Source organism: Carassius auratus, chromosome 32 (genome assembly GCF_003368295.1).
Source record: "Carassius auratus strain Wakin chromosome 32, ASM336829v1, whole genome shotgun sequence".
Lineage (NCBI taxonomy): Eukaryota > Metazoa > Chordata > Actinopteri > Cypriniformes > Cyprinidae > Carassius > Carassius auratus.
The window spans coordinates 31824694-31842642 of record NC_039274.1 but is presented as its reverse complement, the minus strand read 5'-3'; the positions used below and the strand labels follow the sequence as shown (position 1 = coordinate 31842642).

Below are 17949 nucleotides of genomic sequence, written 5' to 3'. Positions count from 1 at the left end.
CAGAGGTGGAATAAACTGCTAGAGGTCAACCTAATCCCTCTTCTCCTTTATGGAGAACAGATTTCCCTTCATGTTGAATAAGAAATAGCTATTTTTAAGGTTTAATACCACCTGATATGGCTACACCATATGACCTTAGTTTGCCCCCAAAGGGCCCAGGACAACAATGTCCCATCCTGATGACAGCTATGCATGCAGGGGCTCCTAATTATTGTCACATTGAGAGGAAGTCAGTAAGCATTACATGACAGTGTTTTAGAAATTTCTTGCATCTAATTTTATTGCACAGACACACATACTTGATCATCTTCTGTCCGCTGGAAGTTTGACTTTTACTCTGAGCTTTTTATACTGAATGGTGTTTATTGTTCGGTTCAAGCGTAGATGAAAGAAATCTATTAAAAATTATTATAATCCTCCCATAAATGCAATTCAATTTTATTGTTGATTAATTTATCATTATTTATGTATGATTTTAAGTTATAAGTTTATATATATATATATATATATATATATATATATATATATATATATATATATATATATATATATATATATATATATATATAAAATTGTAGCTTATTTAAATATAAGTTAGTATTTAAAATACTTCCTGCATTATAATAATATTTATATAATTATTATAATTAATGACGATGATAATGATGATAAAATTATAATTATTATTTATTAAATGCTTTTATTTGATAGCACACTTTAAAACAGGAGACAATATAAAAAACATTAGGAAGACGAAAAGCGTAAATCATGAAATAAAACATAAGTGAAGCATAATGGTAAATGAGTCTGTTTTATGAAGAAGACTTCATTTTAACTGAGCTTTTTTTTACCATTGAAAGGGGTTTAATGCGAATTTTAAGGATCCAGAAAAAATGTCAGCTATTATTATTCATTATTATATTAATGCATTTTATTGTAAGTATTAAATAACGTTAAATACTGCATGTAATATAGTATTATTTATAATTTATAATAATTTATTATTATTATTAATAGCTCACTTTTAAGACTGAAGCAAGATTATAAAAAGCATCAGGAAGATCAATTTAATTACAGATATGCAATTAAACCAGGTAAATTATGAATCTGTTTTATGAAGGAGGCTTAATTTTCCTTTGGTGACAGAGGGGAGTGTTTCAAAACAAATACATTAGAGCAAGAGAGAGGAAGAGGAGTGAACCCCTTATTCAGCTGCTCTGCTCACCAGTCACACCAAGGATCCCAATCAATCCTGGAAATTGGTTTGTTCCCTGACAAGGTTACGAAATGCAGGGTGGTAGAGAGAGAGAGAAAGAGAGAGAGACAAATGGGATGGGAGGAAAGAGAGAAATAATGAAAGAGAGAAGTTGGTGTTTGCTTACTGACAGCCTGCTATCTCCAGCGGGGATTCAGAGAGGCAGGGAGTTTGGCAGTGTTTGGGCTTGTGGCAGAGATTACACTGTAACGCTTAACAAAACACATGTGTTCCATAAATATGTAATAAGAAAGTGTAGTGTAAAGAGATTTCACTTCCTTTATTTACTGTTCTTCAGTACACTACTACTGAAATTGAAATCTGAGGCCCATTTTCCTCCCATTCCATGCTCATTGGACAGGCTACATATACAATAACAGTCAGCGGCTGTTATTCTGGTTAACTCACTGTCTCTGTATTTGTGTGTATCTCTGTTACAGGAACATTTCACGCCAGAGTGCAAGTTTAAGGAGTGTGTGTTTGAGAACTATTATGTGACATACTCCTCAATCTTGTACCGCCAAACACAGTCGGGTCGAGCCTGGTACATTGGCATTAACCGGGATGGACAGGTCATGAAAGGAAATCGGGTCAAAAAGACTAAAGGAGCAGCCCACTTTCTGCCCAAGCTTATAGAGGGTATGTCTTTGTTTATAATAATAATAATTTATTTGTCATGTATTGACAGTGCATTCCAAAGGTTTGGATGTGAAGTCTGGTATGATTTATTTTCTTTTTTTTTTTTTTTATTTATCTCTTTTTGAAAGAAGTTTCAAAGCTGCATATATAATTAAAAAATAAAACACTAAAAACAGTAATACTGACACAAACTATTACTATGTATAATATGTTTTTTTTTCATATATTTTAAAATGAAATGTATTCCAATGATGATATAGTCAAATTTTCAGTAGCCATTACTCCAGTTTTCAGTGTTGTCCAATATTTCTTGATGAATAAAAAAGTAAAAAGATAATAGCATGTGTTTGAAACATAATTGAAATCTTTTGTAACATTATAAATGTCATTACTGTCACTTGGTTAGTTTAATGCATCCTTGCTGAATACAAGTATTAAAGGGGTCATATGATGTTGTTAAAAATAACTTAATTTTGTGTATTTGGTGTATTTAATTAAGTTTATAGGGTTTAAGTTTAAAAAACACATTATTTTCCACATACTGTACATTATTGCTGCTCCTCTATGTCCCGCCTTCTGAAACGCTTTGATTTTTACAAAACTCATCTTTCTGAAAAGTGAGGTGTGCTCTGATTGGCCAGCTATCCAGTGCTTTGTGACTGGAAATGTTACGCTCCTTAACATACTGTAATGCCGTTGCCTTGGTGCGATGAGACAAAAACAGTAAAACCCATTACAAACGAGGCATTTGTTGCATCCAGTGGGGACATAATTATTGATTGACTTACACTTATAATGACTTATACTTTTTACATGTGACCATAAAACCAAGTCTGCATTTGTGATCAGAGAAACGACAAACAACATGCTCTTCTCAACACTGCTCAAAACTCCAGTTTGAATCATAAGGGGCAAATTCTTTTAATATAAAAAATGTACTTACAGGCTGTGAGTCAGAAGCTCGAGACTGTCCTTGCGAAATTGGAATTGCCCAACTTTATAGAAACAACCTTCGTGCACAGCCTTCACAGGTTCAGGAAACAGTCCTCCGTAAAATGTGCTGCACACATCTGAATATTCAGATTTAATAGTGTTGTAAATACAGCTTAACCACTGGTTTCTAGTTGTGTAGTAGTTTCGCTTTCACAACGAAAAACACAGCGTTTCCATGACATTGGCTGCGGCGGCAGCAAAAATACTACAGAGAGAATCAATGTTACTCATTCTTTCTTTGCGTGGGCATTTGGGCAGTGTTGTGTAAATATTCTCACACAGTGATGTAGACATGTGGGGGAGTGTTTTAATGAGGCGTTTTAGGGGGGCGTGGTCGAGCCTTAACTTTTATAAAGAATATCTCTTTTAGTGACCTCATCTATGCATGAACAGCTTGTAACACTCCAAAGAGAAAGGAAAACCTGCATCATATGACCCCTTTAATTTCTTACAAAAAATTTCACAGACCAGAAAATGGAGGTTCTGTCATCATTTAACCATGTTGTGCCAAACCAGTATATGACTTCTTTCTTCTGTGGAACATGAAGATATTAGTTAAGATGTTTTAAAAAAAAAAATGTCCATACAATGAAAGACATTGGGGTCCAATTTTGGTAGAGGAAAAGAACACTTTCATCGATTGTATGGACAAAAGAGCACAGAGAAATTTTCTAAACTTCTTCTTTTGCATTCTGCAGATGAAAGAAACTCAGGTTTTTAAACGAGGATGAGTAGATGTGACAGAATTTCCTTTTTTTGGGGGTGAACTGTGCCTTTAAGAGTTTTCCCCTGTCTCTCCAGTTGCCATGTACAGGGAACCATCACTACATGACGTTGCTGAGCAAAGCCCACCTAGAAAAACGGTCAAAACGTCAGACTCCCCCGTGCATAAAAACGGCAAGAAAGACCAAGTGCTTCCCGACCCCACAGCCTCCTAGCAGCAGTAGAAGAAACACTTTGTTTGCACGGACACACAATGAACGCCAACAGCAGCACAGGAGGATTGGTACAAATAATGTTTGTAGTCCCTCCACCAACCCTCGGAACTTTGACATTTCCAACCGTGCATCAGGGCTCAGAAGACCCTTGCCAACAGGTCTAATGCCCACCGCACTTCCTTTTGGACTCTCCTGCTCCATAATCAAAGGAATACTGAGCAATAACAAGCGCACTGGTCTGGGGTCAGAGTGTGACGCCGTCGCTTTTGTGAGAACAGCAGCACCTAATAGAAAGGATCTTTGTCTTCCTCTCCTTTTTTTTGTATTTCAAGCAGAATCACTTCTTCTTGTGAAGCAATTTGTGCTTGACATTTAAATCCTCCATTTCCTTTGTTCAAGCATTCATAGATTCCACAAAAATCTTTGTGGAATTGCAAACCTTTTTCTGCTCATCGGCTCCTGCGCTGATGAGTCTGCAGAGGGTGGACATGTCAGTGTGTGTGTGTGTGTGTCTGCGGTGAACAGTAATACAATATCATTTGTAAAATGGCTCATAACAGAGGGAGTAGGTGTTTCTTTTTGTTCTGATAAGTCATTGCTTTTCTCATTGCAATATTCCCAGATAGCAATATCGGTACAGCTGCACTCTTTCTTCTCTCTTTTTAGCATGTGTGTTACTTTAGAGCAAGTAGATGTGCTGACTACTGAGGGTGCAAGTTCCCTAAAGTTCATGTCCCTACATTCAGTTTTATTCAATTACATTTGCCTGAGAGCAAAGGCACTTTACTCAGTCAAATGAAACAACACAAGTGCTGAAAAAGTCAATTTCTGCTTTTCTCTCTTTTGATAAAATTGGGGAATTGGACCCAAAAGGAATCATTTTGGGAACCCATGTGCAGAGTCCAAACAGACCTGTAACTTCTGACCTCAAGTTTTATTTGAGGTGTTGAGAATATCAGTATGCAAATGAAATTGTGTTTTAAGTGCTTCGCGGTACCTGGTGACACGTCGCACTTATGCCTTTGCAGTTATATTATTTACATGCATATCACCTACATTATGGAAGTACGATTTAATAATACACTACCGGTCAAATATTTGGGGTTGGTAAGATTTTTTTTATGTTCTTGAAAGAAGTCTCTTCCGCTCACCAATGCATTAATTTAATAAAGTATAGTGTACAGTAATATACTACAAATTCAAAATATTTAAATTTAAAATATAAATTATTCCTGCAGCCATTACTCCAGCCTTCATTGTTTCATACAGTCGCATGATCCTTTCAGAAATCATTCTAATATGTTCATTTGGTTTACAAAAACAAACAAACAAAACATTCTAAACATTATTAACCATGTTGAGAAAACCTGTGGTGCTTAATAATTTGCTGCTTAATATCATGCTACACTTTTTTAGGAGTCTTTGATTAATGGAAAATTCTAAAGAATAGTATTTTTATAGTAGTGTCTTTTTGTATTTTATAGTAGGGGTAGCGGGGTATAAAGGTCTTTATTGGCACTTTTAATTAGTTTAATGCTTCCTTGTTGTATACAAGTATTAATTTCTTTTAAAATATATATCTTACTGACCCCAAACCTTTAAATGGTAATGTGTATAATATATATAATATAATTTTGGAGGTAGAAAATGTTCCCGATTTAAATGCATAATTATTAGGGTCCCTTGTAGACAGTATTTTAGCTGGCTTATGATTTTTAGTCTAATGTTTTTTTGGCTCTATTATTAGTTATATCAGAGCACATTCCCTTGTTGGTTATATCTTCACTGTGATTTCAAGTGCAAAGCTTAAACAAAATGCAAAAAATCTAACTTTTTCCCTTCTGAGTTGAATAATTTCTCATACCGTGCACCTGGTGTTGAGGAAATGATGTCTGTGATAATTATAGCTTCAGTCCCCTGCAGCAATGCATTATTGGGAGAAACAAAGTTATTAAGACCAAAGTGGAAATAACTTAAGAAATCTTAGACTTTTGGACTTTTTACTAAATTCTTCCACATTTATATCAGGTCGTCAGTCTTTCCCAGATTACAGTTTCCCTACTGCGAATCAAAGCAGCACCTGCAGGTATTTCACAATCCCTCATTACAGAAGTTGGTGTTTGTGGATAATGTCCCAAGCAGATTGTTTTTCAGAAGGACTGAATCAAAATGCTCTGCATCTCATAGCTTCTGGGTACACATCAATAAGACTACATCTTGATTTTTCTTCATAAATTATCAGTTGTTTTGTAGTTTTGCAAAGCAGCAATGTTCTTCTCAGACTTTTCTTAAGTCTTGCATTGCCCATTTCTTATTTAAGTTTCAATATTATCTGAAGGGCTAATTACTTAAGGTAATGCAGGTCCAGAGGCACTATACGGCAATATAGTTCAACTGAATGCCACATTGAAACAAAATCCAGTCGGCCAGACAGCAAAGGTTAAATAAATGATAAAGGAAATGTTGTATGAAGTCACAGCTGTGCTTTGATTAGCACATTCATTCAGTTTAATCTTAATTAGACCATGAAATTAATAGTTACTTTAAAATGTCTCACTTCTTCTAGCCTTCCAAACTTTTTAAATGTCACAATAGGACTTGTGCTAACTTACTGACTCAATAAAAAAAGCTCTTGAATTTGAAAGGGCTTTCTAATCCAAATATGAGATATTACTACTGGTCTTTACTTCAAATCTGTCTAATTGACACTTAACTTATGATTATAACATCCTAGGGTTTGCTAGTCAGTTTGAGCTGATTGTGAATGTGTTTCTAACAGTTCGTTGGGGGGGGGGGGGGGGGGGGAAGAAGTCCTTGTCTTTGCCTTGATATATTTGGCATGCACATACAGTAAGCGCCAGATCGGGTGGTTTAACAATTACTGTAATGAAACCACTCTCTGTGCACAGCTAAGTGCTTCTCTCTCAATTTCACTGCTATTTTTCAGTCATAAACAAAGAGGACAGAAGATGAAAGCTAAGGGCTAATGCTTTTCAGTAGAGCCAAGCCATTAAAACACTGTACGTGTATACAAAGATAGAGATGACCTTAACTGCAGTTTTCTAAATTTGCTAAAATGATATTTTTGTGCATCATATTCATTTGTTTCTTCGTGTCTATTGTTTACTTTGAATGTCCTGGTCATGATGTCAGTGTTTATGTTGTCTATAGCTTTTGCATATGGCTTTCACTGCATTCAATAGTGAATCTGTCTGTTCATTGTAATTTGAAGAATCATACAGGTACTTCAGCTGTTGAGTATTTGGAGCACAGCATCATAAAAACAGGTGACTAACAGTGATTATGTTACACATTTTACACATTAAATTTATTACTAAAGCAATAATATTAACAATGCAATTACAAAGCTATCTGCAAATGGTAGTATGCATTGGTCATTGGTATTAGTGCTTAAGTAAATGATTTAATGTAACATCCACACTGTGATGCACCCCTCCCCCCCCCTCCCCAGTTAAAGATAGTCATCCGTGTTCCATCTTCACTCCCTTTTATTGACCGATTATCGATAAATGCTTTAAAAACTGATGTTAATTTTCTCCACAGCTTATTTCAAATTGATTAAACAATACAGGCTTATTAGTTTTGTTCGGACAAGCAGCAAAAATCTGCTTTTTTCTGTTGTTGTTTATTAGTTTTGTCTGAATAGCAAGAACATAAACAAACCTAAAAACCATATGGTTTGAAAACAGACATCTGCCTGGAGCTGTGAATTTAGAATTATTTTCACCGACTGTTTCCTTTTGTAGCAAACCATGTGACATTCACATTGTAGTGAATATTGAACGAGTCAGCATTTTTTGACACACTATGTGCATAAAAAGCTGCTTATGTTCTCTCATGTGCCTCATCAGTTGAGTGCTGTGGCGTAATGTCACGATAAACGTAAGCTGAGGCCAACACTCTCTGAACAAACAAATCAGAAAAATCAGATTTGAAAACCAAATTAAATTTGTGTGCAGTGTGAACAAAGCCACTATCATTTTTGTGAGCTGCTAATATAAACATTTTATTAGGTACAGTAGGACGTAAGCACCTAAGTTTAAAACATCTAAGTTTGCTTTTTTTTTTTTTTTTTTTTTTTTTTTATTGGAGTGTTTTAAAATCTGATTTTCTAGAAATAGTTTTTAGTCTTATAGAAGATTGTTTCCACCACAGAATAAACATAAAAATGGAAATTGCAACTATTAACCTGACAATTATTATTTTTCTGATTGCGAGTTTACATCAATTCAAACTTTTTTTCCTCAGAATTGTGAGATATAAACTCTCAGTTTGCAAGAAAAAAAAAGTCAGAATTGTGAGATTGCAATTACCTTTTTTATTTTTTATTCAGTGGTGGAAATGGGCTTCAGTGCAGCACATTAAAAAAAAAATTGTATTGTTTTGTTTTATTTTTTAGAGTGATGTGGTTTGCTGTGGTTTGTGTCATATATACATATTTTATATTATAATATGTTGATATCTGGGCTTTTAAAAAACAATCAGACATTAGCTCAATAGCATTAGCACCGGCAGTGAAAGTAAACAACACGATTTTTCCAGACATTAAAAGTACAAACATACCTGTTTAGTGTAACTTCCTGCTTGCATTAGGAGGATTCTGAAGGGTCAATCGCTGTAAATTGAGAGCAGAATTATTTTCAAGCTGTGTGGTTTGATTATTTTACATAAGAGAATTGTTAAGCTGCAGAGACCCTGTATTTACAGATCATCAATGTCTGTAATTGTTTTGTGTGTGTGACTTTGAGGAGTAGTCACAACCTGGTCTGCATCTTCAATGCAGCAGAAAAGACAAAAACACAACGTTCCTTCCTTGTTTCGACCAGTCTCATCCCCTAGGATACATCTCCTCACAACCACGCTCCCCCTCAGCTGAATGTCATTGCCTTTGTATGTGTGTGTGACCACGAGAGAGAGAAATAGAAACTCTGCTGCATTTTAAACGCACAGACTCGCACCACATCTGCATTGCAAAGACAGCAGTTGGGTATTAGTCTCTCAGCAGATGTGTGTTGAGAGGGTGACCTTTACAAATCTGAGTTCCTCAGCTCCATCCCAGCTTTAGGATAATCACAATGTTCTCATGCTCCCTATGAGGTAACCTTTATTTGACTGCTGTTTATGTGACTGTACAGAGATGATGTTTGTGCAGAATGTGTCTCCCCGGGTCAATTTCATGTTAAATAATCTGAAATGCAGTCATAAATGCATTTTTATTTGTTTCTAAAAATATTATTTTGAATTGAATATTAAATATTTTAATAAAATTATCATTCTAAAAGTGTAATTTTTATCATAATTATAAGTTATTCTTTTGAATGGCCAAAGTTCAAATAGAAATCACTTCAGTCACTCCCTTTTTCCATCTTTTCAGATGTTTGTTGTCATATTCATGTCACATTTTTAAACACGAACCAATGTAACTGTTTTACTGTCTAAAATGCATGTTAGTGGCTTCTGTTTTTGTGTCCCTTGAAACAAAAGTTCATATGTCTGTTGTTGGTAATTTATTGGCTTATTTGGTATAAATTGGTGAAATAGTGTGGATATGAGTTGCCATTCAACCTTGTGGGGCAAAGAGTCACAGTTCGCTTACTTACTGGTGACCAAGAGCAATAGACCAGAACTCTTGGCCTGTGTCATGAACATTGATCCCTGCTCTACCAGACGAAAGAGGTCATGATTTTTTATACTCAATGAGCACTGGTTGGAATATATTGCAGAAAAACTGACTGCTGGTTTGTTGCTGTTGACGTAACACACAAAATGTACACACTAAACTGTGTGCATAATAAGTGCCCACCTCTTATATCAGTACAAGCGGGCGATTTGCTTATGGACAATAAGAATCGAAGGAATCCCATAATTTTTGTAAGTTCTGCATGGATTATCCAAGCTATTGTAAAGCAGTCTTCCAAAAGAAAGGAAACTAAACCATAGTACTTTTTTCTTGTCTTCCAAACCATGACAAAGCAAAGGTCTTCCAGTCAAAGCCACAGTGACACTATTTTAAATTTTTATAGCTACTGAAACCAATAACCACCAGGACAGACTCAACAGAATCACTCAAACTTTGGCTTCCCCATTTTACAGAATGAAGAGACATCAAACTGGACCATTTGGACGGAAATGGCACATTTGTTGTTGTTTTTTGCAATCCTGGAAGCAACAACCCAATACAGTCATGCATGAACCAATATTTACTGGACACATTGAAAATGAAAAAAAAAAAAAAATTATGAGGACAATGATTCCTGTTTAGTATTTATTATTAACTCACTGTTACTCTTAATACTCTGTTCTGCATACACTCTCAGCCCTGCATTTGCAATAGAACATATATCTATTTCTATAAGTCTATGGGAGACATATTACTGAACATTACTGAATAAAACTAATATATTTGTATGATTGTAAAACCAAAGTGTCATTTGTTTTATTTTCTTCTGGTGAGTCTGTTAACACTCTGTGACAAACGCAATTCACATGTATCATTCAACGTCCTTATTTAAAGTAAAGCATTTCATTTGCGCTCAGGTAAGTGCCAGAGTTAGCCATCTCAATAGAATTTTACAGGCGAGTCCGCATTAGTTATGGGTTGTTAAGTTGACTTCTACAATGATTAAATTGGCAGAGGACCAAACAGTGAATGTGGTGGACCAGAGCCACTTAAGTACAGCACGGCTGAACAGGAGTGCTCAAGTGAGGATGAACAGGAGACAGGTGGCATGTGTTCCTTCATCAAAGTGTCGCTTTGTTCACTTTGTTGCCACGCAAAAGCAAGCTTCGCCAAAAAGCTATTTCCACCTTTTATCCCTCTAACTGTGTAGGAAAAACGTCAGCAATCCCCTGACCTCTGATTTCAAAAGGCCCATCAAAGTGTCAACACTCTAGAGCAGCAGAATAAATCTCATCTTTTAATCTAATTGGTGAGGTAAAGCTGCATAATTCATTTTAACAGCTCTTGTGAATTACATAAAAGTACTGCACATTAATACTACTCGTCTCGAGCCAAAAAGCACCCCAGAACTGTATAAATATGCTGGCATGGATTCAAACACATCAAAACACTTTGCCTTATTTCACTAGTTCACGCTTACATATAATTAGCTGAGGTATGGTATGCGTATTTGGCGTGCTGTCCGGGGAAGGGCTCCGAGCTCGGGAATTGCCCGAAGCTAGAGTACCCCCCCTTCCCCGTATATTGTAAAGTGAACTTGAAGTGAGGAGATGGGGTGGAGGAGGGATGCTGATAAACCGTCAATGGATAGAGGTAAGTCAGCGATATTTATACTGTGGGATTGATTACTTGATTGTGGTCCACCTGTGATGATTAGGCTAAGTATCTGACGCGCTCCTCCCGAATCTTCATAGATAATTACATTTCACTAGTTCACGCTTACATATAATTAGCTGAGGTATGGTATGCGTATTTGGCGTGCTGTCCGGGGAAGGGCTCCGAGCTCGGGAATTGCCCGAAGCTAGAGTACCCCCCAAAAAGGCAAATGTACAGGAGGACAGCCGCCAGTTTAAAGAATGCCCCCCAAAAAGCAGAGTACTGGCGGGGGCTGATTTGGTTTCTGAGAAGTTATCTCGTTGGCAGGCTGGAAGGGCCTACGTACTCCGGAGGGAGCGACTTGGGCGTTGAGAGAGTAGGCCCTACCAGCTGCAGCTAGTGAACTACGTGGTTGTTGGCGCCCGGTCGGTAGGGCTCGGGCCGATGCTCAACTGGAGTTTTTTTTTTTTTTTTTTTTTTTTTTTTTTTTGGCGTTGGATCGGTGAGCCCTGCCGGCCGATGAGGAGGAGCGGCGTGGTTGTGGTGCCCGACCGGGAGGACCCGAGTTGCCTCGACCGGAATAGGTCACGGTGTCGGCGTACGGGCCCTACTGGCTGATAGCCCCTGCTATTCAGTGGGTGAAGGGCCTAACGCTGACCGAGAGGGCCCATGAAGCCTCCGACAGGAGATTGAGACTCAGGATGACGGACGTCTGGGTCCTCTCGGTTAGGCAGATAAAAAGCTTTTGGGCCAGCCGACAAGGAGGACTCTGGCAACATCCGAAGGGAGATCCCGACTCACGGCATCGGCTGGATGAGATTCACTTGCGGCTGGCAAGCATAGGCCCGTCCGGGAGACTCTCGCCAGACGTCTGAAGGGAGCGCACGCGACAGACGGGTAAGCCTCGGCGGACGGGGAGGGTTGGAAAGGAAAACCCGACTGGGAGGACTCTCGCAGCATCCGATGGGGCCTCAAACTCAGAACATCGAACGGGTAAGCCTCGCCAGACGGGGTTAAAAGATGTGAGAGTAGCTGAGGGTAGCTTTTTTTTTTTTTTTTTTTTTTTTTTTTTTTTTTTTTTTTGCAGGATTTGGCGAGAGGACGAGACTCGTGGCGTCGGACGGTTAAGCCTCGCCTACCGTCAAATGGAAAGGTAAGTTGTGTGGCCGAGAGACTGTTGCCGACGTTCGAAGGGAGCACACACATCGAACGGGTAAGCCTCGCCGACCGTAGGGTGGAAACGTAAAGCAAGTCTGACCAGGAGGCTCTCGCCAGCGTCCGAAGGGAGCACACACATCGAACGGGTAAGCCTCGCTGACCATAGAAAAGGAAAAGGTAAGGTTGTCTAACCGGGAGGCTCTCGCCGGCGTCCGAAGGGAGCACGCGCATCGAACGGGTAAGCCTCTCCGGATGGCGGACAGAAAAGGTAACGATAGGTGGCCAGGAGGCTCTTGCCAGCGTCCGGCGGGGACAAACTGGGTGAGCCTCGCAGGCCGTAGGTTTAGAAAAGGTAAGTTTGCGTGGTCGTTAGGCTGTCGTCGGCGTTTAAGGGAGTTTGCTACTCCTGGCAAGAGACGGTTTAGCCTTGGTGACCGTAGGGAGGAAAGAGAGTTATTGTGTGTTAGGTACTTGCAGCATTTAAGCAGCTTGCTTGTAGGTTAGTAACCTGAAACACACAGTAGGGTCGTGGTTGGCTGGCCAGGAGGCTGTCGCCGGCGTCCGATGGGAGCACTCACATCGGACGGGTAAGCCTCGCTGGCCAAGGGTGGAAAAGGTCAGGTTGTCTAGCCAGGAGGCTCGGACCGACGTCCGATAGGAGCTTAGCTCCAGGAATCGAACGGGTAAACCTCTCTGGCTGAAGGACGGAAAAGGTTGTCCGGCCGGGAGGCTCTTACCTTCGTCCGACAGGAGCTTAGCTCCCGGATAGAACGGTTAAGCCTCGCTGGCCAAAGGACGGAAAAGGTAAGGTTGTCTAGCCGGGAAGCTCTCGCCTACGTTCAATGGGAGCCTTGACTTTGGGCGGGTAAACTTCTCCGTACGAAAGACAGAAATGGAAAAGCAGGTAGCCGGGGGCTTTCACCTACGTCCGAAGGGAGTGTGAGCTCCTGGCAACGAACGGGTAAGCCTTGTTGGCCGCAGAATGGAAAAGGTGAGGTTGTCTGGCCGGGAGGCTCTCGTCGGCATCCGAAGGGAGCTTGTGCTCCTGTCATCGAAGAGAGAAGCCTCGCTGGTCATAGGATAGAAAAGGTTTAGGTTATTTGGCCGGGAGTGTGCGGCTGGAGTCGGCGGTATAATAGGATTTTTTTTTTTTTTTTTTTTTTTTTTTTTATGGCCGATGAGGGTTTGGTGGGCTTTCTTAATGTGAAACTGATTTATTCTGATGTAGCTTTGGTATGCTTCTGAGGACCATCTTCCTAGAGTTTGGATTTGTTGGTTGGAGAGGCCTTTTTGTGCAGCTGAAGTTGCTGCCCCGATGCGGAATGAATGGGTGGAGAAATTGTTCGCTGGGATGCCTGATAATTGCAGGACGCATTTGAGGTGTTTTTGGAACCAGAAACGAGTGACTGGTTTTTTGGACTCGTCGGTGAATAGGGGTTCGTGTGGGGATTTTGCCTGGGAATTTCTAAGGTGTAAAAAAGCGAGGACAGATTGGTAAGGCTGGATTGGGGAGGGGAGATTGAAGATGTATATGAAATGGCCTTTGTTGGTTTGGTCTGTTTTGCTTTGTTTGATTAAATAAGCGATTGTTTCGTCATCTAGTATGGTTAGGTCTGACACGGTGGGGTTGATTTTAGGATTAAATTTGGAAGAGATCGTAAGCTCCGAGCACCTGAGAAAACCGAAAAAAGCAAGGATGAACATGGCGTCGAGCGTGCGGGCAATGCTGAGGGGTTGGTAATTTGTGCGGAGGGTGTGGATACATTTTGTGAGGATATCTAGCGTTATGGGTTTTCTGGTGTCTGGATGGGTGGGCTGGGATCGCTGGATCCCTTTGATTAGGAGGGAGGTTTGTGAATTATTTATTTCGGGTGAAGGAGCGCCGGTCATTAGTTTGTGAAAAAACTGGACTCCGCTCAGGTAGCTTTTAATAGATCCGACTTGGAGACCCTTGGTGCCGTTGAGGAACGAAATGAAAGAGGTGATGGAGAGTAGAGAAAAATCTGGGAAAGGGATGTTATAGGTGAGGTGAAATGACTTAAAGCACCTCCATGCAGTCACGTATGACTGGAGGGTTCTGGGAGAGACTGCTTGGAGAATATAGTCCAGTGATGCTTCGAGGAGTGGTTTTAGAGGGTGAGTTACGGGAATATTAATTCTGAATAGTGAGGAACCGGAGTGGGGAATTGGTCCGCCTCTGGAGCCAGCGTCCTGAATTTCTGAAACAGAAAACGAGACAGGGAGTCAGCGATTTGGTTTTCTGTACCTGGGACGTGCTTTGCGCTAATTATGAATTGGTCGCATGCTGCGATCCATATAAGGCGTCTAAGGAGAGGCATGAGGGCGGGGGAGTGAGAACGGCCTTTGTTTATGCACTGAACTACGGCTTCGTTGTCGCAGTGCACTAAAATGCTTTTAGTTGTCCATTCATTGCCCCACAGGAAGGCTGCTACTACGAGGGGATAGAGCTCGAAAAGAGCTGAGGACTGGGTCGAGTCCTGCATCTGGGGGGGCCATGTGGACGCGAACCAACGGCCTTGGTAGAAACCTCCGAAACCAATTGAGGGAGCCGCGTCTGTAAACAGCTGCAAGTCGATGGGAGACGAGATTAAATTGTTGTAAAAAAAAGAAAGCCCGTTCCATTGTCTAAGGAACAGGATCCATAATTTAAGTTCGTCGCGGCATGCATGGGTTAGGGGAATGAGGTCCTCGAGCGCGTGAACTGATGATGCGAGTGTTAGAAGGTGCGCGATGAATGGGCGTCCTTGTGGAATTATGCGCATGGCGAAATTTAAATGCCCGAGCAGGGAAAGAAGTTCGCGTTTAGAACAACAAGGGCTGTCGAGGAGGGTGGATGAGACGAGAATTATTCTATCAATCTTTTCCTTTGGCAGGGAGAGCTGAAATTTAGCTGAGTCGAGGTAGATGCCGAGGAACTCTATGGTTGTGGCAGGACCCATGGTTTTTTCCTGAGCGATGGGAATCCCGAGCTCGGAAAAGACTTTTTGGACGGTGAGGATATGGGCGGCTGGGATAGCCTTAGGCGATGAAATGACCAGGAAGTCATCTAAGAGATGGATAATATGTGGGATTGCGTAATTGTTGGAAAGGATCCAGCAAACGGCTTCTGATAGCATATCAAAAATTTTGGGGCTGCTTTTGCATCCGAAGGTTAACCGGACGGCGAAATAGAATTTCTCGAGCCATCGTATCCCGAACAGGTGCCAAAAATCCGGATGGATGGGCATCACTTTGAAAGCAGAAGTGATGTCTATTTTTGCTAACCAGGCTCCTCGGCCCGCGATTTTAATCAGTTCGACTGCCTGATCTATGTCTTGGTATTTGAGTGAAAATTCGTCGAGGGGTATCAAGCTATTGATGCTCGGGACTGTAGAATTATGCGGAGATGACAGGTCTACTATTAGGCGTTTCTTACCAGAAAATTTTCTCGTAGCCACTCCGATTGGGCTGACTCTGAACGTTTTGAAGGGGGGGGTATTGAAGGGCCCGATCATGAAGCCTGAATCGACTTCTTTTTTGATGAGGTTAGCTACTATATCGGGCTCTGCGAGGGCGGATTGGAGATTACGGCAGACGGTGTTTTGGGTAAGCTCGCAAACGACGCCCGGGTTAAAACCGTGTTTGAGACCAGACAGGAGATAATTAGTAAATTCTTTGTCGGGATGGTGTGCTAGTTCAATGGTCATGCGAAAAATATTCACAGGAGTCGATAGGTAATTTTTAGATTTTTTATTTACGGCTTTATGCACGGGGCAAACTATGCGTGCATGAGCACCGCCACAGAACTTGCAGGAGTGTAGATAGCGGCAATGCTGTCTGATGCATTTCCCGTTGTTGAAGGCGATACATAGCTGGGTGCTTTCTTCTCCTGGTTGGGCTAGGCGTGAGTTTGCTGCGGTAACTGATTTTGGGACATAGCTGGTGGATTTTGCCGGGGGAGTAAGAGAGTGTTGGGTTGCGTCCGGGTTTATTTGTGGGCAGGTTGTGGTGGAGTGAGCCACGGACCTGCAGATTGCGCACGAAATGCTCCTACAGCCTAGGAATACGCGACTGTGCAAGTCGGAGTCGATCGCTCCCCAGTAAGGGCACTGGTTCCACTGAGCTATTCGGATGGCACATTTAGCGGAAAAAAGCTTGTGGTAGGTGTAGAAGTGCCCCCCTCCGTAGGACAGCGCGAGTTCGGCTATTATAGACAAATAATCGTTTAGTTCGCGTCGCCTGTGGGGGAAGGCTGAGCAGATAATCTCGGTGTAGCGGTTGAATGCGATGGTGAATTCGGAGAAGGAGAGAAGTCGAGATGAAAGGGGATTTGGATTTTTTAGCGTGACTGAGAAGTCCCCGCAGTCTATTTGGCGGTTTGAATCGGATGTGGGCAGGAGAGAAAGGAGAGACGAGAGATCTACATCCGCACCTGCTAATATCTGTGCCCGAATGCTGTGGGTCACTTGGGGAGGTTCGAGGGCGACAGCGTTTGGTGGGATGGGCATTGGTGTAGCAGTGAAGAGTGAATGGGGGGATTTCGCTTGGAGGAGGGTGGTGGCGACAACTGGGGGCGGAGCTGTGTTTGGCAGCGATTGCGGCCAAGCGCTTGCTTGAGCCGCGGGCCCGGAGTTTGAGGCCGCGGGTTGCGGGGCTGGGTTGGGCGGCCAGTATGGCCAGGCAGTTGCTTGGGCCGCGGGCCCGAAGCTGGGATGGGCTAAAGTCGAGGCTGTGTAAGGCGGCCAGTTCGGCCAAGCGTTAGCATGAGCGGCGGGCTCGGAGCTCGGTAGAGCGGGAGGCGGGGCATTGTGTGACAGCCAGTTCGACCAGGCGCTAGCTTGGACCGCGGGCGCGAAGCTGGAGGAAGCGGGAGGCGGCGCTGTATGTGGCGAACTGTTCGGCCAAGCGCTTGCCTGGGCTGCGGTGTTGGTATAGAAAGTTCCGTATGGAGGGGCTGCGATGGGTGGAGGAGGCGGCCAGGAGCCTCCTTGGGCTTCGGCGCCCTGAGCTGTTGGAATTGGAGCCGCGGAAGGAGGCTGAGCTCCGGGCGACGTAGCGAGCGCCCTTGCGGTTGGAACCGGGGCGCGGCCTAGGCTTGCTGAAGGCCTCTTGCTACGGCTTGATAGCCGCTGCGAGCTAGGCCTAGCGGCGGAGGATGGTGGAGTGCTTTGAGGCGAATTCTGAGGTACTCCTTTCTTTTGCCGTTTCTTTGGTACGGGGGTAGACTGGGGAGAAATGTTATTATTTAGATTTTTTGTATACAAGTCATACAGTTCGGATTTGTTTAACTTGCTTGATGGTGTGATGTCGTTTTTGGACAGGGCCTGCCTCAGACTCGACACCGTCCATTTGTCGATTGGCGGAATCGTATGCCTGGCCGAGCGGTAGGAGGACGCAGGGGAGTCGGCCGCGGTTCTCGCCGGAGGCGGCGAAGGTAGGCCTAGGCGTCTTGGGAGGCGAGTAGCTGCTCGCGCCGTACCGCGCCCGCGGGTTGGAGCCTGGGGCTCGATTTGGTTGCCACGCCGGGAAGGGGTGGCTTTGGAGCCGGCTGGCTGCAGTGATGGGCCTGGGGAAGAGCTGGATGAGTCTTCTGACGAGGAATCTCGATTTTGGGACATGGTGCATGCGGACCAAAATGCTGATAAACCGTCAATGGATAGAGGTAAGTC

At 42.2% G+C, this 17949-nt stretch overlaps 1 protein-coding gene across 3 annotated transcripts in view; it reads left to right on the top strand.

The window, feature by feature from the left end:
- Positions 1-6596, top strand: part of fgf11a (fibroblast growth factor 11a) — a 59401-nt gene extending 52805 nt beyond the window's left edge. For all 3 annotated transcript variants that reach the window (XM_026216536.1, XM_026216539.1, XM_026216538.1), the window contains 2 exons: positions 1696-1894; positions 3689-6596. In XM_026216536.1, the coding sequence (XP_026072321.1) occupies positions 1696-1894; positions 3689-3825 (336 nt within the window). In that variant the 3' untranslated portion in view covers positions 3826-6596. The remainder of the gene's footprint in view (positions 1-1695; positions 1895-3688) is intronic.
- The last annotated feature ends 11353 nt before the right edge of the window (positions 6597-17949 follow it).